Below are 27347 nucleotides of genomic sequence, written 5' to 3'. Positions count from 1 at the left end.
TATGAACTGTCCCATTTTAATAGATAAAACATACATACATACGTTATTCCTGTAACTGCAGAAACAACCATAATGCCCATCAAACTTCAGTATTTTCCTCGTTTGGATGTAATTTATCCCCAAATGTGACTCAAGGTGTGCTGCAGAATTTCTGCTGAAATTGCACAACGTGACCACAAGAGGTCGGTGTTTATTCAGATTTACTGACGATATGTGGACATACCTATGTGTGGAAAAAATGTAGTTTTCAGTTCATTTTATTGTGATTATTTTCACATCTAGTTGTATGAAGAAATTCTGGTGTTTCTTGCAGGTATCGGAATAATGTTTGATTCATTTATTATCCATTTTTCTTTAACAAACGAAAAGTGAAAGTAGATTGTGAGGATGTTCCACTGTGCTGTGAAAAGAGGGGACATTCATTAGTATGTACTGGAAAATACCTTTTCAGAGTAAAATTGCAAAAATATTAATAGTAGCTGGTCAAACCAACTGAATTATAATCTATTTTTTTTAGCTTCATTCAACATTTTTTTGTCACATAAGTCACTTTTTACACTGTTGTCTTCATGTCCACACCTGCATGATAAATGGTTGGATCCACCTACTTTTGCAGGTGAGAATTCAAATTTTGCCGCCCAGTTTTGCAACAATGGCAGACAGTGCTGTCCTGTATTTGTTTGCAATGTTTGGGATCTTTTCAAAAGGTGAGAGAAACAGTTTTCTGTGCCTATCGAACACATTTTAATTTTACAGTTATTTGCTGTGGATGTGGTTGAAAAAACAGCATCACTTGTGATATCTGTTGTTTAGAGAGTTCAGTGCCTTCTTTTAATACGTGTGTCCAGATGAGAACTCTGACTGCTGGAGGTGTAACTGTACATTAATGTACATCGGTTTGGAGGTCAAAGTCAGAAATGTAAACATGAAACTGCCTCTTTTTCATTGTTTTTTTTCTTATTATTTTTTAAGAAATGAACCCTGGTTTACTGAACAGCAACCTGCTAACAAAGAACTAAAATTTACAAAACCAAATTGTAATTAAAGTTAAATTGAATTAATACATGTAAATAAATAAAAATAAATATTCTTTCAAATAAATAATGCAATAAATATCCATTAAGGTACTTGGAGCATGAACTGTGGTGTATTTGAATTCAGCTTCATACTCAAGTATTATGATTTTTTGAAAGTATTATTGTAGAGAAATACATAATAATGCTGTCAGTTAACATACAGAGAACTTAGTAACAGGAATGGATTACTTTACATGTGTTAAAAAACATTCTAAGTCGAATGAGAACTCAGGCAGCACTGATTTTCTTTATTTGATTTCAGTCTGACTGTACTTTTAGAACACAGTGCCTCACTCTTTTTATTCATTTTACTTTGAAATAACCTAAAATTGTGCAATTATTGGAGTAAAATCAGAAGATTTCAGGGCTGTGCTGAGATCTCTGACTGCGTTGTGTTCTCCTGCGTGCAGGTCTAACATCAGTGATCCAAACACAGCAGATTGTGGTGGCAGCAGTGGGACAAGAAGCTCATTTCAACTGTCAGCTCCTTCAACCCAAGCAAGTCCTGCAGGTCACCTGGCAGAAAGTCTTACCTGATGGAGAGACGAATCTCGGCACCTACAACAAGTTCTTTGGTGAAACAGTGAACCCAGAATCTGCAGATAAAATGGACTTTAGTTACACTGGACTGCAGATCTGCTCCATAGTTATCCGGAACGTGACGGAGCAGGATGAAGGCTGCTATCGCTGCTTGTTTAACACCTACCCTGAAGGAGCTCTGACTGCCAGGACCTGCCTCCAACTGTACGGTAAGAACACATGCTTTGGAATAACAATAACTGTTGTGAAATTTCAGTGATGTCGAGAGAGGATGAGGAGGCAGACACAGAGACACTCTGGAGACCGGATGACTTAAGTTGAGAATAAAGTTTACTGACGTCAGGAGAAGTGATACAACAAAGCAGCACATTCACGTGAGCATTGCCACCATCAATTCTGAGGATTCTCTTTGACCTTTGGGTATATATTAGGTTGGGAGGAATGCCATACTTAGATTAGAACCTAACATGGAGACAACTTATCTGCTCAGGCACGACAGACTAGACAATATCTAATCATGACCAGGTTAGGGAGTCAGGACGTATCTTCTTCCATCACAGGAGGGCTGGATGTTGATCAGTACTTGGGATGGGCGTCATCACGTCTCACCCAAACTAACAGTAGAGGGAGGCTTCGGCAGACTGGTTGGATGCAGTGTGTAGGGGAAATAGAGATAAACTAAAACAAGACAAGCTTACAAATGCTGCAGCAAAGTAGTTAGCTATAGACTGCATTCTAATTAGTATTGTGAAAGATGTTGATCTTAAGATCACAACGAATGACGGCACATATGAGCCTCAACCTGCATCACTAGCGGGAGACCCATAAACAGGGGCTATAGACTGTTTATGCTGCTCCCTGATAAAAGAAAACATTTATATTTCTTCTCTTTAAGGAGAAAGTATCTGTTTATATCTATGCACTGTATACATTGTTTGCTGCTATTTTTTGCACAGTTTTTTCTCTTTGCTGCTGTAACACTGCAAATTTCCCCACTGCGGGATCAATCAAGGTTTAATCAGTCTATCTATCGAATCTATAAGTACCGGATGAATGGTGTGGTAGATCAAATCCTCTGTTTACAGGCGGATGTTCCAGTTTAACATAGATTAACTACCAGGTGTGTCCCATACAAAGTTACATATTTAACAAAGAGTGTCAGAAGCTTGTGTCTTTGCAACCTCATCTTCATTAGATGTGTTTTCTGTTCAGAGCTGCATGAACCCGTCCTCCATGTCGGAGAATCCGACTCTGCTGGAGAGTCCGTTCTGTCGTGTTCAGCCACAGGTCGACCTGCTCCCACCGTAACTCTGAACGTTACACAGCAACACCTTCACTTCTCACACCACGACATTGTCAGCGTCAGCAACAACAACGGTACAGTCACTGTCACCGTGACGGCAGTGCTGTCAGGTTTCCGTGGCAACAGCACCCAGGTTGGATGTGCAGCCCGAGTGCTGTCTGGTCCTCAGATGGAGGCGTTTGTGATGATTCCTGAGGTGAAACCGAGTGATGGTGAGAAACACTTTGAAAGCTCACATTTATAGACTTGTGATGATGTTATGATCCTGATGTTTGGTTTATTTTTCTAGATTTTTATGAGCAACTGGTATCGGATAAGAGTGAAAACACTAAGTCTGTTTTTTGCCGTTTGATTTGTGATGGCTTTATGAACTTTGCTCCATGTCACACGTTTCTTCTTTGTCTTCCAGATTCCACCTGGATCGTTGTCCTCGTTGTTGTGATGGTGGCCTGTTGTTGTGTTGTTGCCGGAGTCATCTTTGCTGTGATGAAACAAAAGAGCAAGATTAGGTCTGTTTCAGCTTAATATATGTCCTCTTGTAGTCTAAGCGTCTTGCAGTTAACATGGTGATAATTCATTGGTTTTGAGAGGCTGCAGTCCCATCAATATGAGACACACTAATCCTGTGTTGACTTTTCTTGAAACTTTCTGTCATTCAGGGACCTTGAGAGGAACAAAACACCACAGAAACCAATCCAAGGTGATCAGGGGTGAGAAAATTTCCCAATTATTGACTTGGACATATTTTTTGTACATTATTATTATTATTTCTTTGCAGTCAGATTTAATGAGACTTTTTTGTGCCTGTTTTGGTATTAGTTTATCTGCTTATCAACTCATCAGCCCAATAATCAGACAGAAATGATATTTCACTTAATTTACATCTCACAACTTAAATCTGTTACCTCTATAGCTGATGTTATTTATTCATGAAGCCAGTTTTGTGCACTCTATGGTCATCGCCACATAGTGATTTAGTTGAATTAACTCTTTGCTTGTCTTAATCTAAAGGATCACAACACCTTTTATCAACCAGGAGAATGAGCAGCTCAGGCAGCGATCATCAGTGAAGAAAAGTCCACCAAACAGAAACCAAAAACCTTCACCTTCAGTAGCAAAAAGACTTGAAATGTGATTTTGAGAGAATGAAACCTGCTGAACAAAACTGCATCACACTTAAATAAGAAGGGAAACTGTAAAGGAGTTGTTAATACAAGAGAGGGCAAATCTGCCCCTGTTTTTGGAGAATGATTAGAGCCCTTCAGATCAAGAGATTTATAAACAGTTTTTTGATATTTGCATTTTTGTACTATGAGATTTTTAAAACCATTTTTCTTATCAGTTGTGTGTCTATATGTTTTATAAATGTTTTTTTCACAGAACTGTTTTTTTACCTTTGACATGTAGTGTCTTGTGTCTTTTTATGTAACACTAACATAATATCACTGTTTTATCAAGGCTAATTCTGTTGTGAATTTTGAATAAAACATATGTCCCTCTGCACTGTTTTGATAAACATTTAATGGAAATGATGAGACTGGAGGAGAGACAAAATCTAATCTAGTATTTTAAAAAATTGTTGTAAGTGAAGTTAGATTTACCTTCAAAAGTCTGTGCAGCTGAATCCAGCTATTTCATTCAGATAACTGTTAAAATTAATCATGAAATGTTATGTTTTATGTTATTTCTTTCACTATGCCACAGCTGTGAATCTCACCAAAACATTCCCCCATTTCCGCCTTAGATAGCTTGCGTGATGACGTTGTACGTACGTGCATGTTAGTGCCAATTAAAGACCACGCTCACCTGTCGAGAGGTGAAGTGCGCTGATTCGCTGCACCTGGCTGCTAAGAGTTAATTAAAGTAATTATTTGCATTTAGAAGTGGTCAAACTGCTGCTGTAGCTCTAAATAATGTCCGACTCGTCCCGTGTGCGTCCTGCAGAGAGCTGAGGTCGGTAAGTTCAGTTTTAACTGGTTTCATATGGAAGGTAAAATCGGCTAACGGAATGCTAAGCTAACTTAGCTTAGACACGCAGCTGCGTTTGTTGTTTTCGGTACACGGGTTTGGAAATGTTTGCTTTGTTTAACGTCTTTCGGGACTATTTGTTGACTGCAATAACTAGCTGCATAAAGTTTCACGGTTTGTGCAGTTTATTCGTCCAAATTACTGTAGTTGTTGAGGTTTTAATGTATAAGTTTGTTGTCATATACAGCGGACATTGGAGGTTTTTGTTAAAACAAATCAGTGCGTAGTAGCTGTAAAAATGTCCTCAGTCAACAAGTCAAACTGTGTCTAGGATGCACACATCAACACAATCCCATAAATACACTGCTTGTCCAAAAAAAAGTCGCCACTTGGATGTAGCTAAGCAAATAGATAAGAGCCTTCCATTGGATGTTTACTGCAGTGATGAATATATTTCAGCTTCAACAATTTATTTAACCTCAGCTGATGCAGTGAGGAGCTTCTCGTTTCTAAAACAACCGTGTCAGAGGACATATCCTGTGGTCATGGAAGGGATGTTAATCCGTTTTAGAAAGGTGCCATTATTGGCCTGCATCAAGCAAAGGAAACAATTGAGATTTCTGAAACGACTAAAATTGGGTTAAGAACCATGCAATGCATTACTACAACTTGAAGGATAGTGGTGAACCATCATCTTCGAGGAACAAATGTGGCTGAAACAAACTCTGATAGTTGTAGGAAACCAAGAGTAGAACTCACGACTATGTTAAATAGTGAACAGAAGAGCATTTCCACACGCACAATAAGGGAACTCAAAGGATTGGAACTAAACAGCTGTGTAGCTCTAAGAAAACTACTGATCAGCGAGGCTAATCAGGGAAAAAAGGCTTCAATTTGCTAGCTAGCATAAACATTGAACTCTGTAGCAGTGAAAGAAGGCCATGTCATCTGAGTCCAAATTTACCCTGTTCCAAAGTGATGGGCGCATCAGAATAAGAAGAGAGGCAGATGAAGTGATGCACCCATCCTGCCTAGTGCCTACAAGTCTGTGGGGGTTTGGGTTATGATCTGGGGTTGGTCAGGTTCAGGAGCATTATATTCCCAAAGAATGAGGTCAGCTGATACCTGAATATACTGAATGACCAGGTCTTTCTATCAATGGAGTTATTCTTCCCTGATGACATGGACATGTTCCAAGATGACGATGTCAGGATTCATGGGGCTCACATTGTGAATGAGTGGTTCAGGGAGCATGAGACATCATTTTCACACATAGATTGGCCTCCATAGAGCCCAGACCTCAGCACCACTGAGAATCTTTGGGATGTGCTGGAGAAGGCTGTGCACAGCGATCCGACTCGCCTATCATCAATATAAGATCTTGGTAGAAAAAGATTGCATCTCTGAACAGAAATAAATATGGTGACATTGCAGAAGCTTATCGAAACAATGCCACAGCAAATGTGTGTTGTTCTCAGAGCTAAAGGCTGTCCAATGAAACTTTAGAGTGAGTGATTTATTTATTTTTTTGGACGAGCAGTGTAGATGGGTAGGTAGGTGGGGCAGCACTAAGAACCCTGCCTAAGAGTCCTCACTGGACAACTAACAGGATCTGAACCACAGATCTCTCTTACAAAAGTCAGAGATGTTAATCACTGAGCCAAGACAATCATGGGTGAGAAAATTTCACAATTACTCACTTTTATTCTTTGTTACTACTTTGTAGTAAAATTGTCACTTATTTCTGTCGGTTGTGAATTGTCATTTCTGTTAATTTACATTTCAAAACATACATTTGTTACCTTGCAGCTGATATTTTTTATTCATGAAGCCAGTTTTTGCACTCCAAAGCCATAGTGTTTAGCCACAGAGTGATTTAGTTGAATTAAGTTATTTCTTCTTCTTTTTTCTTTGTCTGAAGGATCAAAACACCTTTAATCAGCCAGGAGAATGAGCAGGTCAGGCAGCGGACATCGACGAAGACAAGTCCACAAAACAACAACCAAAAACCTTCTCCCTCAGCAGCAAAAAGATAGTTTGAAGAGTCTGAAACTTGTTGATCAAAACTGCATCACAGTTAAGTAAATAAGGAAAAAGAATTGAAAACTAATTTTTAACAAAATATATAAAACAAGTCTGTCTCAGTTCTTGGAAATTCATTACAGCTCTTCAGTTCATCAGATTGATAGATACAGTAGTTTTGAGCTTTAAAATTCCGTACTAGTATGAGCTATTCTGTTTTGTCTGTACATTAAATGCACACTTGCCCTTTGTCATTTTGTACTATATATCCTGTCAGATGTAAATAATCCGTAACAATCAGCAGGACTGCAAGTTCTACAATGACTCAAATTGAAACTTTCACTTCAGGTGGACTTCATTGCATTTCAGATTCAGTTAATCATGAATGAATCTGACATGAAACGTTTTCCCTTTTTGAAAAATGCTGATAGAAACTCATATTGCTGCTGTTGCACTGTCAGCAGGTAACAGCAATAAACCAATTAAAGTCCATACTTGAGGCTGTTATGCTGTGAGTGAAGGGCAAAATCCACAGTCATGCTGTGAAAATTCATTTTATAGGCAAATAATGCACATTTATAATGTTATTATTTAATATTGCTGTCTCTTTTTGTTTTTGCGTTGTTTTCATAATGACACCCACAGAGATCATGTTCTGACCTGCTATAACTCCACCTGCATTTCTTGTCCGGAATTTGAATTTTGGTGCACATGTTGCACCACAATAATGCTGTTGAGTTTAGTTTCCATTAACCTGAAATGCTGATCAGTCTGTTCACATAGTTGAAGCCCAACGTCTGTAACTGCCATGAGATTTGTATTTTTCCATTCAGGTTCGCAAGCTGTGATGCAAATTTAAAGTCAAGGAAGAGCAGATGTTAATGTATTTTTTTTTCCCATCATTATTTAGTCATATATATGTTTAAGAAAATAGCTGTTATGATTCATGCATCATGTATTAAACTCATGGATTTCTTTGCAGGTGATACATTTGCACAACCACTATGAAACTTTCTGTTAGTTGAGGTTTATTAAATATTGTGTTGCATATAATTGTTTATAAGCTGCCCGCTTACAGCCGTATATGATTGTATGTATTTAATTTTCTGCCTCTAGAGCTCATAAAGTCTAAATCGTACCAGTCATGTTTGGAATAATAATAAAACTATCGGTAAAGATCTGACAGTGTTTTTGGTTTACTTGTTTCTATTTCAGGTAAAGCAAGATTTTTTTTGTATAGAGCATTTAAAAAAAAAAAAAGAACATTCAATGGGCTTCGTGTAAAATACAGAAAGTAGGAGGACGGAGTAAAGGGAACATAAAACAATATGTCACATTTCAACTCAATGAGATGAACTAAAATTTAAAAAATGGAGACAAAGCAGGAAAGTTAGTGAGAGTTTAAGTTATTAAAAAGCCCCAGATTTGGTTTAGTGAAAGGCAAATGGAAAAGTCTTCAATCTTGATTTAAGAGAAATGAAAGTTACAGCTTTTCTGAGAGTTTTCAGTATGTGTAGGGCATAAATACTGAAAGCTGCTCTTGTGTTTTATTTTGACTTCAGGGTCTGACATGATATATATTTTATGTCTTTAAAACTGCACTATATATGTTTTTTAAAAAAAAATCTACAAGATCAGCTAAAATAGTATTCCTTGGTGACTTCTTGAGCTATCAAACCTTCACTTTGTGCATAAAAAATAATGTGCTTTACTCCAAACAAAGCCTGAGTCTCTGCTGCGGGTTTTTTGCAGCAGTTGCACCGTTTGGCCGCTGGAGGTCTCTGTTTCTCTGCAGAACAACCGTTTGCAAAGATCGGAGTGAATCGAAGCAGCAGGAACTCCTCTACAGCTGGCTCACAGTTTAATATGTGAACCGTGGATTATGTTGTTCCAGTTTCTCATTACCTGTACTGCTGGAAGCATCTCAGATCCTTGAAGTCAGCTTTGTGGACTTTCATCTGTCAGTGGGTGAGTGTTTTGTCTTTTTATCTTGGAAAAGATTTCTACAGTTAAAGTCCAAAGCAAAAGTGTGTTGAAATAAGATAAAGATTTAACAATTGTGTAGTTTTCCAACTAGTTCTTTTGCACATTTATACATAATCCAGTGATGTAAGCCCAACTGCAGTCAGCATTTTAAACACTTCAGAGTGGAAAAAGTTGTTAGTGGCTACTTACAGAAGTAGTTTTGTTCCTTCCTATTAACTTAAATTGAATTTAATCTATCTAAGCTAAATCTGCCATGAACATTCCAAGCTTTTTTAAAAAGCTGCCTCTGTAGAAATTTCTTATGCTTCACATTTTGTGTTGTCAGTAAATTATTTTATTCATTTCTAGTGACTAAAATGCACAGAATTGGTTTAATTGTGTGAAAAATGTGAAAGTGATTATCAAGTTTATGATTTTTTTTTCCTCAGTAAACCTGTTTAATAAATCACATATAACTTAACATCCGTCTGCTGAGGCTTACCCACCTGTGGAGAGAATGTTTGGCGCACATCTGGATGTAGAGCAGAACTTTTAGGTTTTAGCTTGGCAGCCTGGTTTCCTAATGATATTTGGATTTGCATAACATCAGAAGACATTTCTGTCATATGGCATCGATGCAGCAAAATTTCAAAGGTTTCAGGAGGTTAAAAGTGCTCAGGTTGATTTATTGGTTGAATCACATTTGGCCATTAGAACCCAGTCAGACATGAAGTGAGTTTTGGAGTGGAAAAGCGATTTAACTGTTGCCCAACAGGAGCAGATTCTGTGTTTGAAACCAGATGCTTGGCGCCGTAAAAGAGCAAATAACGCCCATAAAGCTCTGAGGTCTGGACCTGGTCTGTCTTGTGGTTTAGGTGGGTTTTTCTTTCCCGCTAAGTCCACTAAACTTCACTCACAGAGAGTCGCATCAAAGACCAGTTTATGCCCGATTCCTGCTGCTTCCACCTTTGTTGTCCAGGATGCAGAGAGCTGATGTGACCCGTGGAGCAGATTTACAGTTGCATCTTGCTGCTGCTTCTCCAAAACAGTCGACCCTGCAGCTGTTTGCTCTGATAACACACCCTCTACCTCTATACTCATGCTGTGATCACATGAATGACTAACGTCTTCTCACCTATCTTGCATCATCACCACTCTAATCTCTTTGAGGTTGGGTTTTGATTTAGAAATCTCTGAGTTGGAAGCCGTCTAGACATTAAAGTGGAAGCTTGTTTGTGCTGTCGGATAATTAGGGGCTTCCAGGGCCACGCTGGGGATTAACATGTGGAACCTTCTTTAGACCCCCCAGGTGATGTTTCTTGAATCTGTTGTTGATTCTCACAGATTGCCTTGACAACTTTTAAAGTGAACTTTTAAAAGGGAGCCATCAGAGTGTTTTGATGCTGTCATTGCTAATGTCATCCTCTGGCTTCACCCACAGCAGCCAGCCAGCCAGTAAGATGCAGCTACAACTGTGCTGACCAGCAGCAACTCAACAAGTCACAGCACTGGACAGCTGACGGGGTACGTGTGCGAAGAAGCTGCTTGATTCATGCTCTGCTAGTTGTTGTTGAGGTTTCCAAGTCAAATGTAGGTTGTGGTTGAAGCTGCTGAAGCTCTCTGCTGTTGTTTGTATCTGCAGCTGCAGCCTGGATGTGATACTGGGTCGGTGGGTAAACCTGCTTCGGTGTGCGATGTGTGGACCTGCCTTCCCCCTGTGTGTGCTGCTCTGGATCGTAGGAACAACCATCTCTACGACAAAAGGTATCCAAATGTTTTTGTTAATGGACTCTAGATCCTTTTAATGAGGTGATTGCAGATATACACAGGTATCTGGCAACTATGTCCATGCATAAAAACTGAAATTTAATGCCAAAGATGAAGTTTCTTTAGTACTGAAAGTTTGAAAGTAGCCACACATTTACTGATGAGCTGTACTTACAAAAACCTGCAACTTTGTACTTTAAATCAATTACATTTCAGAGAGAAATCTTGTTTTTTATGCATAACTACACTTATCTCACAGTTTACCTTGCAACCCCTTATTAAAAATCTGCATTTTGTTCAACTATATTGGATTTTTTTTAAAAATTCCTAGATTTAATAGCATGAGGTAAAATAATTCAACATTTTATTGAAACAGGAAAGATTACAGCACACGTGTATATATCAGAAGTATTTTTTTCCTTTATTTCCGCTCAAATTCATCATCGTAACTGAGTGTACAATAAATCAAAGTAGCTCCTCTTTCACTTGCTACAACAATACAATGCTACAAATACAATGAAGAAGCAGAGTTTTTCATTGCGATACTTTATGTGGTGCTATCAAAAGGTTCTGGGACTGTAGGTGGTGCGTGTCACATGTGTGCAACATGTGTGAGCAGCATCTGTCAGGAATTAGTGGACCGAGCGACACAGTACTGTCAACATGAGGACTTGTGGACATGTTTTTGGGTCTGCTGTCGGGGATCATCACTGGTGACCAGAGGTGAATTGGACAAGGAGCTTCAGGTTGTTTTCAACATTCACCAGGAATAATTCTACCAGGGTCGGACTGTCAAGGCAGAGTTCTCCTTTAGTGTTCTGAGGAAGAAGATTTGACGCAAATCTTCTTTGGCATCAACACAATTGTCACTCTCTGCCAGACTTACTCATCAGGTTTGACTGCTTGTGATTTCTTCCTCATCCCCAAAATGAAATTCATTTTGAGGAGTCACCATTTGGACACTGTTTAAAATATGCTAGATTTAGATAATGTGACTTCCAGGGGCAGTTACAAGCATTGCAGAAGAGCTGGGAACCCTGTATTGCTGCACAACGAGGGTATTTCCACTAGGATGATGGCCAAATTAAAATCAAAAACAGGTTTTGATTTGTAAAGGCACAGTCTCTGAACTTTCTGATCGTGCCTTCTAAGTGTTATGTTGACTCACAGGGTTTCAGTACTCCTTCTTGCTCTGCATTTTTGGACTTATCCACTCTGATGTTTAACATAAAAAGCCTTCAGCGACTGACTGCAGCTGCCTTGTTGCTTGTGTTTTACGTCAGGTCAGGTTGTAGCTCCTGCCAGTCTGACAGCAGAGGCAGGGCGTCCGCTAACGCTCAGCTGCAACTTCACCACAGCAGCAGGTGACTCCATCCGGCAGGTGCGCTGGCTCAACAGGTACTCCAAGGTGCTGCTGTCGTACGTGCCCAGCGAGCCGGTCCTCATCAGCCATCAAGAGCCCAACGTGCAGCTCACCGCCTCCCACAACGACGCCAGCTACATCACCATCAGCAGGCTGCGGCCTGATGACGGAGGCTGCTACCGCTGCATCTTTGACGTTTACCCCAGAGGGCCGCAAGAAGCCTCCACATGCATCAGCGTCACCGGTGAGCATTTAACAGGGGTTTCCAGTTGTTCATCTCTGTGCTTTCTTTCCTTTAACCTTCTCAATTCCAAACAGTTGTTGGGTGTTTCTTTGCTCCTGTCACATTTTTGATCACTGTGGTTCATTTTTCACTACAATATAAAGTCCTGCACATCTATGGAAACAGAACAACCACGAAGGAGAGAGAACTCGGATGTTTTCTGTGCAGAATGACAAATTTATACAGCCATAAATTGTAAAAATTGAGAAATATGGAAGTTAAAATTGTTTGATTGTTGGTTTTGCAAACATTGAAAAAACCTTGAATGAACACATAAAACATGTTTCCAAGTTTCCACAGATGTTGCCAATACTGTAAAAATAATGTCTGTACATACCATAGATATTTTACTTCCTGCTTTTTTAAAAACTTTCAAACTCTACAAAAACAGAATTTTTCAAGATACTCTGCATATCAGCTCTAGATAGATGTTTCACCTTGTTGAATGTACTGTTTTTGAGCCATGCTACTCAAGTACTTTATTTTCCTCTCAATCTCCTTCATTTGTTTCCATACTTGCTTTCTATCTGCACTGTTTAGACACAGCCTGCAGTTCAGCCAAAAAAAATCCCTGAGTTTTTGTGATGTGATTGTCTCAGCTGAGGGACTCGTGGTTTTACAGGTGTACAGAGGAGCACAGATTTTTTTTGTTTTTTTACACATAAATTAGTGAGACATGTCGAAAGTAGTAAAATAACAAAATTTTAAGTTTTGATTTACTGAAACCATGTGTCAGATGAGTTGTTCTGTGACAGAAAGATAAAAATGAGACAATTCTTTTTTTAAGAGTGTAATAGTTTTTGCTCTGATAAATGGTGGGGATTTTTAGTTCAGAGGGTTCATAGTTCCCTGCTTCTGTTTTCTTAAATAGCAAATTTACATTTTTAGTGCTGCAGCTCCACCTGACATTTCAACTTTTCTCCTTTTTTTTTTTTCATAATGGCTTTTACAGCTGTGTTTATTTGTAGTCACATTCAGTAATTTTGGCGCATTCTTCAAATTAAAGTCACACACAGTGTTTGTTTTACTCACGACTTCCCAAAGGACCTGAAATAGGGAGTAGCAGAGTAAGAACTCCCAGATCAGCAGGAGAGAAAAACCCGCCCACCCTGTTAGCTTCACTGCTTCCTGTGGTTACTGTAAAATGTGCACACACATTTGTATAACTGCCAGCCTCCTTTTTCTTACCCCTGAACTTGCATTTTGTCAGCAGAAAAACCGCCAAAATCTAACCACACGATCCCCTCCTTTCTACCAGGTAAAGTGCACCTGGAGGGCAATAAGACTGCCGTAAGCGGGAAGCCGACCACCCTGTCCTGCTGGTACAGCCTCCCCGAGAGGGTTCGCCAGGTGCTGTGGAGGAAGACGGCCGAGCAAGGCGACACCACCACCGTGGCCTCATACGCCAAACATGGCCACCACGAGACAAAGGAGCAGTTCAGGGGTCGAGTTAGCCTGAGCCGAACCCTCGGAGACACCCAGCTGACCATCCAGCCGGTCCGGACGGAGGACGAGGCCTGCTACACCTGTGAGTTCCACACCTACCCAGATGGCACCAGGAGCGCCACCGCCTGCCTCTCTGTTTTTGGTGAGATTCCTTTTTCTCTCTGTCATCCTTTACCTGTTAACTAGAAACTGATTGGAGGAATTACTGTAAGTTAGAACCCTGTTTTGAAAACCACTCTGGGTTTTTTTTAGCAGTATGTGGAGCCCATTTTAAAAACAACTTGCAGGTTGTCGATCCCAGTGAATTAAAAAATGTCTCCCTGTGTACAGCTCCAACATTTATAGTAGTTTTTGTAACGGTTTCAAAAAGTGCCTCAAAAATCACAGCTCAATTGTGACGTCACCAAAGGGAGTTTACCAGGAAGCATTGAACAGACCAGAACTAGACAAAGATTAGAAAAAATTACCATCATCTTGTTGAAATTTGATAACATCAGCTAACGTTCCATCCCAGGACAATAAAGTTTGCTGGCACATATCAGGATTTAACACAACTAGTATTTGATCTATAATAGTGGAGTATTGACACTTACTAATGCACTAGGATCACCTGGCACCAGTTGTGTGCCATAGATCTAATTCATTTGTAAGTTTGCAAACATAAAGAAGGTTTACATTTTTACCAAGCTGAGTCTCTGACATTCATATTCATTCCTCCTGCTGCCGTCTGTCCCCAATGCTGGAACTGAAGCGATGGCTAGCACCAAAGGAAATGTAAAAGCTGTCAGTCTCACATGGCTCTGACTTAGGAACAAGGACATGGGGAACATTTTCCTTCTGTTCAGAATGATCCCTAAATACGACCACATTTTGCATTATTGAAGCAGCATTGAAGATTGTTTGACTTTCTGTGCTCAGTGTCCTGATAGAGGGACGTTAACACAGTTATTCACCATGATGAAAAAATGCAGAATAGTCAATCTGATCTGTCTGTTTGGAGATGGAATGTAAACCATGGAATGGATCACAAAATAAATGCTTGGTTTAGTTTCTGGAGTCACAGTCTGGTATATTTTTGGTCAAAATCTGGATTTTTACTACTATTTATACTACTGTTACCACTGTAGACATCTAGTCTCTAAACTGTTGAGGATACATTTGACACTTCTTGGATTATTTCTGAAAGATCTTGACATGTACTGTACTGTAGATATACTCTAAGCTGAGAGGAAATGTATGTTACTGTGAGTGCATGTGCCCCAAATAGAGCTCAGGAAAGGGAAGCAGTGTATAAACAAACCACAGCAGGCCTGAGGTGAGCGGAGTGGCTCATTAAACTACTGTTTTGGAGACAGCGCTTCATGTCCCTCGACAACACTTAACCTCGTCCTCTTGGTTCCCGTCACTGCGCCAGAGAGGTGCAAAGTGAGAGTAAGCACTCTTAGACTTTCAGAAGCCATAAGCAAACTTTCCAGGACTGTGAGTGGCTGTTGATCTTCCTCTGTGTGTGTTTTTTGCAGTGATAATGAGGGAGGGGTGTCACAGAAGGGAAAGGGGTGATTAATTTGGCATGAAGCCCAGGGGATGACTGGTTCACTGTTTCCCCAGACACAAGGCCTCAGTGTGGGTTTATGTCCTTCTTGCTCTGCTAAACAGGCTTTGCTTTTGTCCAAACTGACGGAACCAAAGATCCAGACACACACATAAACACACACAGTTAGTAAAAGCTGCTCTGCCTCTGTTGTCTGTCTGGCTTTTGTTTCCAGGCCGGTCTGTGGGACTTGTGTCACCATGTCCTCAGAGATTGACAGGCAATGTGCTTTAGACACGGAAGTCTATTGTGTGTTTTAGGCAAGCAAAAAAAAAAGCTAGAAAAAGCAACACAAGTAGCCACTAATCCCAACCTGCCTCTCCCCAGTTTTACCCAAACCAGAAGTGAGCCAAGTCACCTCACCTGCAGGACTCACCGAGGCCAACTGCACCGCCCAGTCCAGACCTGCAGCAGAGATCACGTGGAATGTCGGCGGGGAAAACAAAACGCTTGGACCACCCATTTTGTCGACCTACGATCAGGGCGATGGCACGACGGTAGTGACGAGCACGCTGTTCTTCCAATCAGGGATGCTCAGTGACCTTACCGTCAAGTGCATTGTGCACCACCAGGGTTTGGAGAAACCTGTGACACTGGCCCTCAACACAAATGGTGAGGAACTCATAAATTATGTTTTTGAGTTTTTTTGAAAGATTAGATATTTGTGAATATGTACATGTCAAACTTACACTTTTATTCATGTGCTAACATAATTGCACAAAGGTTTTCTAATCATCAATTAGCCTTTCGTATCATTAACCAACACAATGTAGCATTAGAACACAGGAGTGATGGTTGCTCCTCCAGCTAGCTTAGTCATTCACCACATCAACAATGTCTACACTGTATTTCTGATTCATTTGATGTTATCTTCATTGAAAGAAAACTGCTTTTCTTTCAAAAATAACAACATTTCTAAGTGACCCCAAACTTTTGAATGGTAGTGTACATACTATTAATATACATACAGTCCACAAAAGAAATTATTACATAATCACTTAAATGTCCAATGATTTCAAATTGCATAATTTCTCAATAATTGCATTATTTCTAAGTTGAAGAAAAGGTTGTTTTGTTTTGTTTTTTATGAACACTCAGAAACATTTACTTTAGAAAGACTGTATTGAAAATACAGATACCATAGTCAAAATTCAATGCAACAAAAGTGAATAGACCTGTGATCAGTGACACACAACTTAAAAAAAATGTCATCATTGAACAGAATTCAAATCAGGTGTGATTTTCAATCAGCCTATTTACAAGAATGCGGTTATAAAATGACCTGTGAATACCAGAACCTTCTCAGCTTTATATTTATATATGGGCTGAGTTTATCTGCATGTCTGCATCGTGGCTCCACATGGAAATTAATTACAAAGAAGAACTGAAAAATCTGAATGTGAGACTTCACAAAGATGGGAAAGGATACAAGAAGATCAGTGACCATCTAAAAAGTAGCATAAAATACAGTTGGTGCAGTAATCAGGAGGTAAAAAACATGTCATACTACTAATCAGAGCTACAAGAGATGATGCCATGGACGGTCCGCCCAACGCACAATCTAGCTCTGAAACAAACGGGCCAGTGCTCCAGACTTGGCACAAGTTATCAGTGGAAATCAGAATTACTGTGACGGCTCAGACAATGAGAGGGATATTGCATAACATGAACCTCTATGGATGATGTCCAAGAAAAACACTCTTGCTTTGGTTTTTGCCACAAAACTGCAACATGAACTTCTATGAATGCATGAAAAGAAGCCTGATGAACACTGGAGAACATTCTTTGGTCAGAGAGGAATTTGCTTGGCTGAGATGGAGTCTAGCATGTTTGGTGTAAACCTGACCAGGATGACCACAGTGAGTGTAATGATCTGGGGCTACATGAATGTAAACAATGGTGGATAGATGACACTCATAGATGCACCAAGAATGTCTGTGGATACACGGAAATACTGGCTGACAATATGACTATCAGTCTGCAGAAGCTTGACAGAAAAGAAATATTACATGACAACGTTCAAGAAAATTGCTGAGGAGGATTGAGTCTGTCATCACAAGTAAATGTGGACATAAAAATGATATCTCAGTAATGAAAGGTGTACTGACTTTTGTTGTATTGAGTTTCTACTGTGGAGACTTTGTTTTTAAACACATTAAATCTATACTGTTTATTTTTCATTTTACATCTGAGCAAATGCTACACTATTCAACTTAAAAATAATGCAGTTACTGTAAGGTGATGCTACTTTAAATCATTTGACATTTAGGTAGTATTGCACACATCAGTTTTAAGCTGTATCAGGTAAAAGTATTTATCTAAATATGTGGTTTAAAACCAATTATACTCCCAATCTTGTGCTGAGGTGCAGCAGAACAGATGCTTTTGTTTCAACATGTGTATATTCTCTGCTATTTCCATCGCGGGTAATTATGGCTGCTTTGATGGGCTCCTGAATGCTGTAACGTCACTGCATACGGGAAGGATTCTTTTTCAATAAGTGAACCGTTATTGTCACATCACCGAACATGTTTAGTCCAGATGTCATGCGTTGCGCTTTTCAACGTAAACAGTGTTCTGGGGGTAATTTGTGTGCTTTTGTGCCGCAGTGGGTCCAGCTATGGTCGTCCTGCTGTCAGTGTGTGGTGTAGCAGCCGTCCTCCTCCTCTGTCTCTGTGTGTGTCTCTGCAAGTGCTTCATCTGTACCGACGGTGAGTCTCAAACCTGCAGCTTCATAGCCATAAAAAGCCTCACATTTACCCCACTCTAATGACGGAAATACTTCAGAACTGTCAGAAAGTGCAGCAGCAGGACACAGCACAGTCTGGTATTTGGTGTTTTTCCAAAGGCATTTTAGGAAGTGCATATGAGTAAATTAACGCACGTCATCAAAAATACTGTATTGCAGTTATGGCAGTGTCTGAAAGTGGAGTTTCCCCTTCATGGTTGCCAGTTTCAGTCCTCGTAGCTCAGGAAAACGTGGGTGAACAACATGAATAAAAAGCACTTTGAGCAATTCCTTCGAAGTTCAGCAATAGACTATTCTGGGAAGCTCTAAGGAGGGACTGCGTAACTATATGTTTAAGAAACTACTACAGAAATGAGCAATGACATTTAAAAGACAGGCCTGAGCAGTTTAAAATTTGCTCTTGGCATTTGTCTATGGCAGGATCATGGGAGAAAAACACTCTGTTAATATGCAGTGCTGTGTTTATCTTGTGGCCTGCTTGGTGGCCAAGATTTGAGTGCCTCTTGTCATTGTTGTCGCCGTGATGAAGTGTTCACATTTCTTCTGGTTGCGTAAACAGAAAACATCCTGAGATTTTATGGGCCTTAAGACACCAAGCCGACCTCCAAGGACTACAGCAGCACAGCCAGCGTTTGTCTGATAGAACTTGTTTACTGTTAAAAGTCCCAGCTAAAGCTGCTATTATCGTTATTTATTTTTAAACTAGCAGCAAATCACAAGACTGCTTGTATATTTGAGAGCTTGGTTGTTGCGACGAATCCAAAAAAATCATGACCCGACTCTGCAGTTCCCGCCAGCTCTCCTCAGCTACTTACCATCTTTTAGGTCAGTGTTTTGGGTTTTCTACCCTGCAAAATTGTTTTGGTTCACTTATATCTGTAACTGTAAGCTGTCACCAAACGGAAGAAAAAGTTAACTACTTAACGTGGCACATTTTGCAACTAATGAGCCAGATTAAGAGTTAGTGGCCCGAGCTAAAACAGTTTTGCAGCATGCATCTCTTTAGCCACTGAGTAGGTTAATGATCAATTAAAATAAAAGAATATGGCAGAAGAGAAGAGACATTTGTCAGAAAATGTTATACATTAGCTGCAGTACCTATTTACTGAGATGGAAACCTGCAGCTGGTTTGCAGCTGTGAATATAATACTTAAGTTTAGTAGGCAAACACAAACATGACTCCAAATGAAGGGCAATGTTGCTTCTTAACTCCTGGATGTAGCTGTTCCTTAAACTGTTCTATGTTCATCAATTTAAAAGATAATGGTGATGCCTCCACCATGCAGCCAAATAAAAACTAAAGCCAGACTGCCAAACAATGACAGCTATTTTATCAGCTTTCTTATGCCTCTGTTAGAGAATGGTCTGTCTATCCAAGCCTATATTCAACTGAAAGAGCTTAAAAAAAATTACAAAAACAAAAAAAATATTTTAACATCTTCAAAATTGAAAAATACAGTAAATGTGAGAAGTTCTTGTGTTTCAGCTGTTGATTAATGGTCTCACATTTATCAGAAAGCACAGCCAAAAGGTCAACTCGCAGTTATTTTCCACACTGAGGTGTCATCGACGCTCCTTTGACTCCTGTTCACACCTCCACCCACAATCATGGAAACAGTGTGGTGCCAGCGTAATGAGGCGTGTGGACCGCTGCCCATTTCCCCTTTATCACACATTTTCTACACACCAAGGAGAGGCAGGGAGCAACAACCTTGCAGTGACACAAGCCTTGGCTAAATGTGATCTTCCTACTGGCCAAAACAAGTCGTAAAGGAATAAAAACAAAAGCAGGAGCTGATATGTCGAGGTCAGGATGGTCCCACGGCTGCTCTCGATTTGGCAATGGACATTTTAGCTTTAATAGTGGTTTTTGCACCATGCGAGTCAAGGAAAGAACCCTTACAGTGCAAAAAAATAACTTTTTTAAAAAACATTTTTACAGTTTGCTGTTTTTTGACAGATTTTCCCAGTTTTGGGAAATTACAGGTAATAACTATTTTTTTTTTTCGTTTTTTCAACATTGCAGCATTCCATATTTTTTCTGACACGGCTGCTGCCAGACTTTTTTTTTATTATTATAAAAAGCTAAATATAAACGTGAATCAGACACTCTAGCAATGATTAAAGAGTTTCCTTTTTCCTTCAGCTCCTCCTTGTCTTTGTTATTCAGCGGTATAAGAAAACGGCAGCACATATTCACATTTTCCTGATTCCTTGAAGATGGAAGCTCACTGACACTTTGCCTTTCTCATTACTTCATCATGTCAAGTTCCAAAACCAACTTTCACCCACATGCTGTTGATTTAAATTGATTTGTGTGTTTGGTTGGTGCTGGTATGTGATCGATTGTGGGAGATGTTGCATAGATTGCAGCAGGGTCGCTGCAAAAATAGATTTTTCTCAAGAAATAAAGTTTCCTCGAGACTTTCCACGTTGCATGAAAAAGCCAGAGTTTTCCATCTCTGCGGATCCTGAGCAGAATAACAAGTGGCTGTGCTGATTGTCTTGAGTTAGCAGCCAGAAGAAAAGACCCTCTTTCTCCGTCTAATCCCTTCGAATGAGGAAACAGACAGACATTAGGGAGCAGCGACCAGCCCGAAGCTGAAATCCTGCCCAGTTGATAACAACGTCGCCTCTCACACTCAACTGTACAGACACACACATACTGTATTTCCCAGTGTTGGATGAAACACAGGCGTTTACTGTGATGGGACTCAGATTGTAGTTCAGCTATAATGCAGCTTTGACGCAGTGTCTCTGTGTCCTTATTTGGTGCTGATCTCCTCAAACCCTTTTTAACTACACAAGCTTCACAGAGATAATTCTATGAATAATGTAAGACAAAATGACGTACAGGACATGAGTTGGCAGCTGGCAGTGATACATGACAACAAAAGTTCAGTTTAGTTCAAGGATCAGTTCGGCCAACTGACGAAAACATGAAATTAATAATCACATCTTTCCAGACGTGTAATCCACATATGTCAGTGTTAAATATTACAAGTGTCAGTTATGTACATGTACTCCTTAAGAAAACTTTGTAAAGTCCCTAAAACCTAGACCTCTATTTTCTTCACCATTCAGTATCGGCAACTACCAGAGTTATATTCTGAGATGAGAACAGCTACTTAAACATTCAGAAAGGCAGCTAATTTTCTTCAGCAGGACTCTGCAGGATGTAACCAATAACTTAACCCTCTGAACTTCAAGCTGTTTGTTGCTACTGTCACATTTTTACTCCGCAAAGGAGGTGGAGCCTCGGCGAAGTTATGTGACGATCCGCATCCACTATGGAAACAGCACAACTGTGACTTCAAGTAGAGAGAACTCAAAAATGTCTTTTGTGCAATATAATAAAGTTAGAATGCCATAAATTCCATAGACTGAAAAAATCCATTGACTTTATATAAATACAGCCTACAGTTCTGCCCAGTACAGCAAAAAAGTCACTATATTTTTGTAAGGGGACTTTCTATCACCCTGAATCACCAATAGCTTTTTTGTTGTATTAAGAAGTGCAGAATTTTTACTTTTTTTTTTTTTTTTAATAGAATCTGATTGAAGCACATGCTTTATTTTTTCATTTTTTTAATGAGATATGGAATAAATACCATGAATTTAAAGTTAAGTATCCTGAGTGGGCGTGAGAGCACATAAATGTGGTAAATGACAGACAGAAAGCACTTCTGGGGGCACCAGCTAAAAGTTAGACTGCACTTTAACTTTTCCATTGCAGTGTGGTCGGTCACTATTGATCTGGTTTAAATGCAGGGAAAGTTTTCTAAGGTAGGAACTCATGCACAATCATGCATGGACTTACTGCCTACACATAAAACAGAGAAGCTTAGATTTCAGCACACACAGGGAAAGTATGACTTTGGTTTCTGTAGATGGTTGTTTGATGATATAAATCTTGCATGTTGCATCTTCAGTGAAATAAACCAGCATCTAAAATCATCAATTTTTGACTAAAATGCAGAGAGAAAAACTGTTGCAGTGCTTTTAATGTAATTTTGCACTAGAGTCGTAGCTCAAATGCTTCAACACTGAGGCTGTAAAACCAAAACTATCTCTGATTTAGACACTACCAGAGGGAAAATTGTTGCTTTCTGCATGAATTTGTAAACACTGAATTTGCCTTAGTATTTACTTTGCCTCAAAAAAAAACTATCCACGTTTCCTCGCTGACTTAGTGGCAGAGCTGGAAATCCTGTAGTGTGCTGCAGCAGGCTCTGTGTTGACAAATTCTCCGAGATGTTAAACTACAGAGAAACCCACTGTGGACACACTAAAGAGTTTTGATGTCTGCGGCTGGAGTCAAAACCCTGAACCGACCACAAATAGGCCCCCGTGGTTCCCTCCTGAATCAGAGGGCCTAATTCAGCTCCTGCCTGCTCTGATCCCGTCTGGGAAGAAGGGTCAAGGCCTGAGGTTCTTCCAGGAAAGTGCTGCTGGTCTATTCTTGGCGGCGCTTCCATGACTTTTGGCGTGGCCGGGCGGAGACGTACGAACTCAAAGGTGTGGCGGTCACAGTGAGCTGATCGCAGATAAGATTTTTCTCCACGAAAGCAAGAGGCACCTTTTCAATCTGCAGCGCTGCAGGAAGCAACGGGCAGGAACCACATCCGGTCCGGCAAACAAACACGCCTGAATCACAGCAGAACTGACAGCTCCTAAGAGATTAGAGGGAGGAAAAGGGAACAAACGCAACTTCCCAACATGACAGAGGTGACACCTGCTGGTCACTACACTGCAAAAAGTGACTGTCTTTACCGTGAAGCTTATCAGCCTCTGCAGTGTCGATTTTCCAGCACGTCAAACAGCAGAGTTAACTTGTCACTCTGGCCCTAATTGGCTTTTTTGTCCATTCAGCTTCAGTACTATTGACTTTCCAAGTGAGCACCTCTAAATAACTCACATTGCTGCCACATGTACGCTGAGGTGTGGCCAGCACTTAATTATGGCTCTGGAATTCCTGCAATGTTTCATAATTTTGTGCATGTGGTCTATTTGGATGCGAGTGGGCGTTTTGGAGGATCTGTATGAAGCATGTGTGAGGCGTGTTGGTGCTTGCCGTGTTTACTTTTTGCATTCCTGTGTGTGATTTATATCAAGTAAATACGACGTCAGCGCATGATGTTTTGACATTATTTGCATTGAGAACTTCTCACTCTTCACTGGCTACTCCTGCAGAGACTCTATACACGAACTTCTAACTAAATTCTTGAGTAAAAGTGGATGATTTGTACTTGACATTGTAGCAGCAGTAACATGGAGCCAGTTCAAAAGGTTTGCTCCCATTGTCTTAACTTAAAATGACAATAAAAGAGCAAACAGTGTATTATTGCCATTAAACTGACTGCTATGTTTGTAGGCTGGGCCAGCTTGTGCAGCACTTTTGTCAAAGGTGAAATGATTCAAGCATTATTTGATTAATTACCATGAAATTTTGTACATCACACTTTGTCCTATCATGACTTTTCCTGTAGCTTCACTATCAGGTCAAACCTCTTGTGCATTATGCGTCCTGCTATTTAGTTAATATTAACATGCTGGCATGCTAAACCAAGATATTAAACATGGTAAACAAACCTGCAAATATCAGTATGTTAGCTTTCTGATGTTAGCATTAAGCTTACAAAGTCAGTGTCTTGGTTGGAATGTCACTTTGAATGAGCAGTAACAGTTTTTAAAGGTACAATTTGTCAAATTTTCAGCTTAAATATTGCTTTGATACAACAAATATCTATTTAGGATGCAAGTTATAGATCAATAATACTGTCCATAGCAGACATGTCATTCTTCATTTGTGTACGTTTCCATATGAACTTCTCTGTTTTTATTTTGGCAGCCATTTCAAACACGAATGCTTCAAAGTGTCTTGTCAGTGCATGTGATTCCCTCCCATTGAAACTGGTTGCCACCCTCATGCTGACAAACAGACTGAGAATAACCTCCCACACGGCCTTGTTAAAGCGATAGTGCAGTCCAGTGTTCCCTATGTGGCCTAAAAATTCAATGACAAAGTATTTTATTCGTGTTATTTACCAAATTTATGTACATTTGTTTCATTGTGGAAACGTGAATTAACCTTCATCATAGACTAAAAGCAAAATTAAATGCCGATCTCTGTTGGTAAAGGTTTTCATTGTCAGACTAGTCTACATATTACAGATAAATCTCAGGAATGCCATAAGGAGACATGCAGACTGCTAAGGAAGGATAGCTTGATTAATCCAACATGAGAAAGGAAACGTTGTGGAAAGTTTCTGTTGGTTTTGGGACAAAGGTGGCAGGGTGACCAGCTAACAGCGTCTCTCTTTTTCTTTCTGTCCAGACTGATTTGGCGTCGGCTGCTTTGATGAAGGTCCAGTGGAGCTCCGAGCCTGACCTATCTGCTCAGCGCCGTGGCCTCCAGCTCAGTGGCCTCCAGCTCAGTGGCCTCCAGCTCAGTGGCCTCCAGCTCAGTGCGCAGAGGAAGGACTGAGCCAACACTGCTGCTTCTGCTTCCACGAGCTGAGCAAAAACAAACACATTTTCCACAAAGCAAACACAACTAAAACCACATTATTTAATGCTAGATATTACACTAACTTTAGAACAGCTACACTGATTGGAGTGGGAGTTAGGTTTGTCTATCTTGTTGCACAGTGGAGGTCCAGTGTTGGGGATAAAATAATGCTTTCTGCCCTGTACAGGTTTTAGTAGTGTCTGCAAACTTTGATCGGTTCACTGATCACAACACTGTGATAAGTTGTATGTGTTTTCAATTTTAGGTTAATATTGGCTTCAGTAGAGTTAATTTAAAGATCTCATGCAGTAAAAATGCATTTTCTGTGTTTTGTGGTTGTGATAAACTTAGATTAAAAGCTCTTTCAATATGGAGACATTCCCTTCCACTATTCCTCAAGCCCCCCTAAAACTAAATAGCCTCCCAGCTTTCCAAGCTAGTAAGAATTTTACTGAGCTGCTACGAGGCAGCTGAGGAACCAATAGCTCCAATAATTCAAACTTGCTGCTGCTTTCACATGATCCATTCAGAATGAGCTGCTTCCTCACAGTCCTCCAGGTTTCTTTACTTTCTCAAGGTGCTCATGCTGACTCTAAAATGTCTCAGCCTCGAGCACAACACACCAAATGTTCTGTTGTTGGCTGTAAGAGTGAACACAAGAGTCTTAATGTGCTCCCAGCACCTAGGGAAGACTCAGATCAGAGGATAGCTTTTACTATTAATGGCAATGTCACTACAATCCGTACTGCACTGTGTGGCTAATGTGGCTAACATTGCCATTAGTTTTAAATGCATCCCACAGGTCACACTTCTGTGTAACTGTAAACTACTGTGCATTGAAATCTGAGGTATTTCAATGTAAAATGTGCTAGAAGCGATCGAAAGTCCTGGTCTCACGCTTTTATTCACACCTGTGTCATTTCTCTGCCTTCAACTGTTTTGCTCAGCACTGTCAATCATAGACGCAGAGAGAGTTTTCTTCCTGAAAGGGCTGTGGACAGCCGAAGCTCAGCTGAAACAGTTTGTTGTAGAATGGAGCTAAAAACCAGGAGTTATGCAGTCATGGTGGAATGAAACATCTTTGCAGTATTGTGAGCTTCAAAATTGAAAGACTCATTCTGGGGTATTCATGTAAGACTTTATTTCATTAGCTGAAAATCAGAACAATATGGGACCTTTAAATAAAAACTAAATTATTTGTAAGCATGGGACTGATTAGCTACCATTCAAATACACACTTTTTATGTTTTTCAAAACTCTTTACATTTGATTTAAAACTAACAACAATCAAACTGCTTAGATATTATTAGTTAATTTAAAGCTCAGAAACTCACCTAATCCTCATCTGGTTATTGTGCAGTTGAGGTATGATCTGATTTAACTTATAGCATTGCCTGGCAGCGCTGCAAGTGTCGTCAGATTTTCACAAAAAAATGTGCCCATCTTTTCTTAAAAGTTGAGGCCAAAAGCCCAAACAAGGAACCAAAATAATCCAAACTGTTCTAACTGGTTGATCATTTCTGACTGAGGGAATAGATTTTGAGGACCTTTAAAGGGGCCTCAGAATTCAGTACCACATCAGTTGTTCTTCGCCGACACCACCTGATAGCTGTGGGACACCGACATGTCCACCACAAAGGGTGTAGCTTCACCTGAACAACGTCTGTCTGTGGTTGTCAAACAGAGAAGACAGATGATTAAAAGAGAATCCATTTTGAGTTACGGGAACATAAGCACTGAGGCTGTAGTGAAGCAGCCTGTGTGAGTCACCCTGAAAAAGAGGTCTGAGCGGGAAAGAATGAAAGGTTTGTTATTTATAGCTGCTGCAGTGGGACGGAGAAGGTGGTCGAGTGGTAACCTTCATGTGTTAACGCTGCCCCGACCATTCCCATGCAGATGAAGCTGCAGCGGTGAATCACTGTTTATATGTACGTGAGAAAGTCAAAAGGTGTTTCTTTCTGTGTGAAATTTTTGTGTGCGTACGTTTGCTTGCATTGCTGTACAGTATTCTCCAGACTCACGGAGCTGAACTGTAGGAAACACCAGTGTTACCTTTTTATTTGGGAAAGTATTAATATAGGCCTCTTTGGCCTCTGTACAGTATTATTGTCATTAATTTTTGTAGAAAAAGGCATATATTCTCATGATTAACCTCAACATCTATTTTAGAGTGAAGTCAGTTATCTGTGTATATAAAGAGAAGGTTTAATTGTTAATAAATGCAGTTGCTGAGGTTAAGAAACTAATCTGCTGTTTTCTTTTTCTTTCTGGGCCAACATTGTTTTTGAGCTGCATTTACTGTTTTCAGCATCTCTAAAATTGTTTTTCCACCCTGGTGCTGAGGAGATAAATCAGAAGTTAAGTGGGTTAAAGAATGTCTGTTATTTTCAATGTAGTTTCAGATTTTACGTCTCATTATTACTTTGTTTTCTTACAAATTTGTGACCAAACTCTCCACACCAGCCTGGATTCTTTGCACATTGTTGCCTGGTGTTGTATGTAGACTGTGGGTGGTATGATTGGTTCACCAAAAAGTTACACAATAGGAACCTCCTTTCCTCCGCAGCCCACTGCAGTGACTTTACTTTTTCGCTCCCAGACCTTCAGAGTGGATAACGGCGTGTTCGTGCCTATTTATGAACGACAATCTATATGACTAACCAACAGAAACGCTTAAAGCTTCAAATGAATGCACATCCAGCCCCACAAATGTTGTTTCAGGTATTATTTAAGTGAGTCAGCTGTGAGTCAAGTTTCATGCCA

The 27347-nt window shown here is 40.0% G+C and overlaps 2 protein-coding genes across 4 annotated transcripts; both read left to right on the top strand.

Moving 5' to 3' along the window:
* The first annotated feature begins 597 nt into the window (after positions 1 to 597).
* On the top strand, positions 598 to 4422 carry LOC111579477 (OX-2 membrane glycoprotein-like). Of its 2 annotated transcripts, XM_035955649.2 has the most exons (7): positions 598 to 707; positions 1487 to 1825; positions 2829 to 3131; positions 3209 to 3247; positions 3329 to 3428; positions 3579 to 3629; positions 3931 to 4422. In XM_035955649.2, exons 1-7 carry the CDS (start codon positions 653 to 655, stop codon positions 4052 to 4054), a joined length of 1011 nt encoding a protein of 336 aa, XP_035811542.2. In that variant the 5' UTR covers positions 598 to 652; the 3' UTR covers positions 4055 to 4422. The 2 variants fall into 2 exon arrangements, with proteins under 2 accessions (XP_035811542.2, XP_023142540.3); XM_023286772.3 differs by lacking the exon at positions 3209 to 3247.
* A 4304-nt stretch (positions 4423 to 8726) lies between these two features.
* On the top strand, positions 8727 to 26830 carry LOC111579475 (OX-2 membrane glycoprotein-like). 2 transcript variants are annotated; one of them, XM_023286769.3, is made up of 8 exons: positions 8727 to 8877; positions 10316 to 10398; positions 10517 to 10638; positions 11925 to 12248; positions 13546 to 13875; positions 15652 to 15936; positions 17934 to 18035; positions 24411 to 26830. In XM_023286769.3, the coding sequence occupies exons 3-8, from the start codon at positions 10569 to 10571 to the stop codon at positions 24413 to 24415; spliced, it is 1116 nt and encodes a 371-aa protein (XP_023142537.1). In that variant the 5' UTR covers positions 8727 to 8877; positions 10316 to 10398; positions 10517 to 10568; the 3' UTR covers positions 24416 to 26830. The 2 variants fall into 2 exon arrangements, with proteins under 2 accessions (XP_023142537.1, XP_023142538.1); XM_023286770.3 differs by having other exon boundaries at positions 8809 to 8877; positions 10319 to 10398.
* The last annotated feature ends 517 nt before the right edge of the window (positions 26831 to 27347 follow it).

Source organism: Amphiprion ocellaris, chromosome 24 (genome assembly GCF_022539595.1).
Source record: "Amphiprion ocellaris isolate individual 3 ecotype Okinawa chromosome 24, ASM2253959v1, whole genome shotgun sequence".
NCBI classification, from domain to species: Eukaryota; Metazoa; Chordata; class Actinopteri; family Pomacentridae; genus Amphiprion; species Amphiprion ocellaris.
Note: the sequence above shows the minus strand (reverse complement) of the source record. Positions and strands in the feature narration are given on the sequence as shown.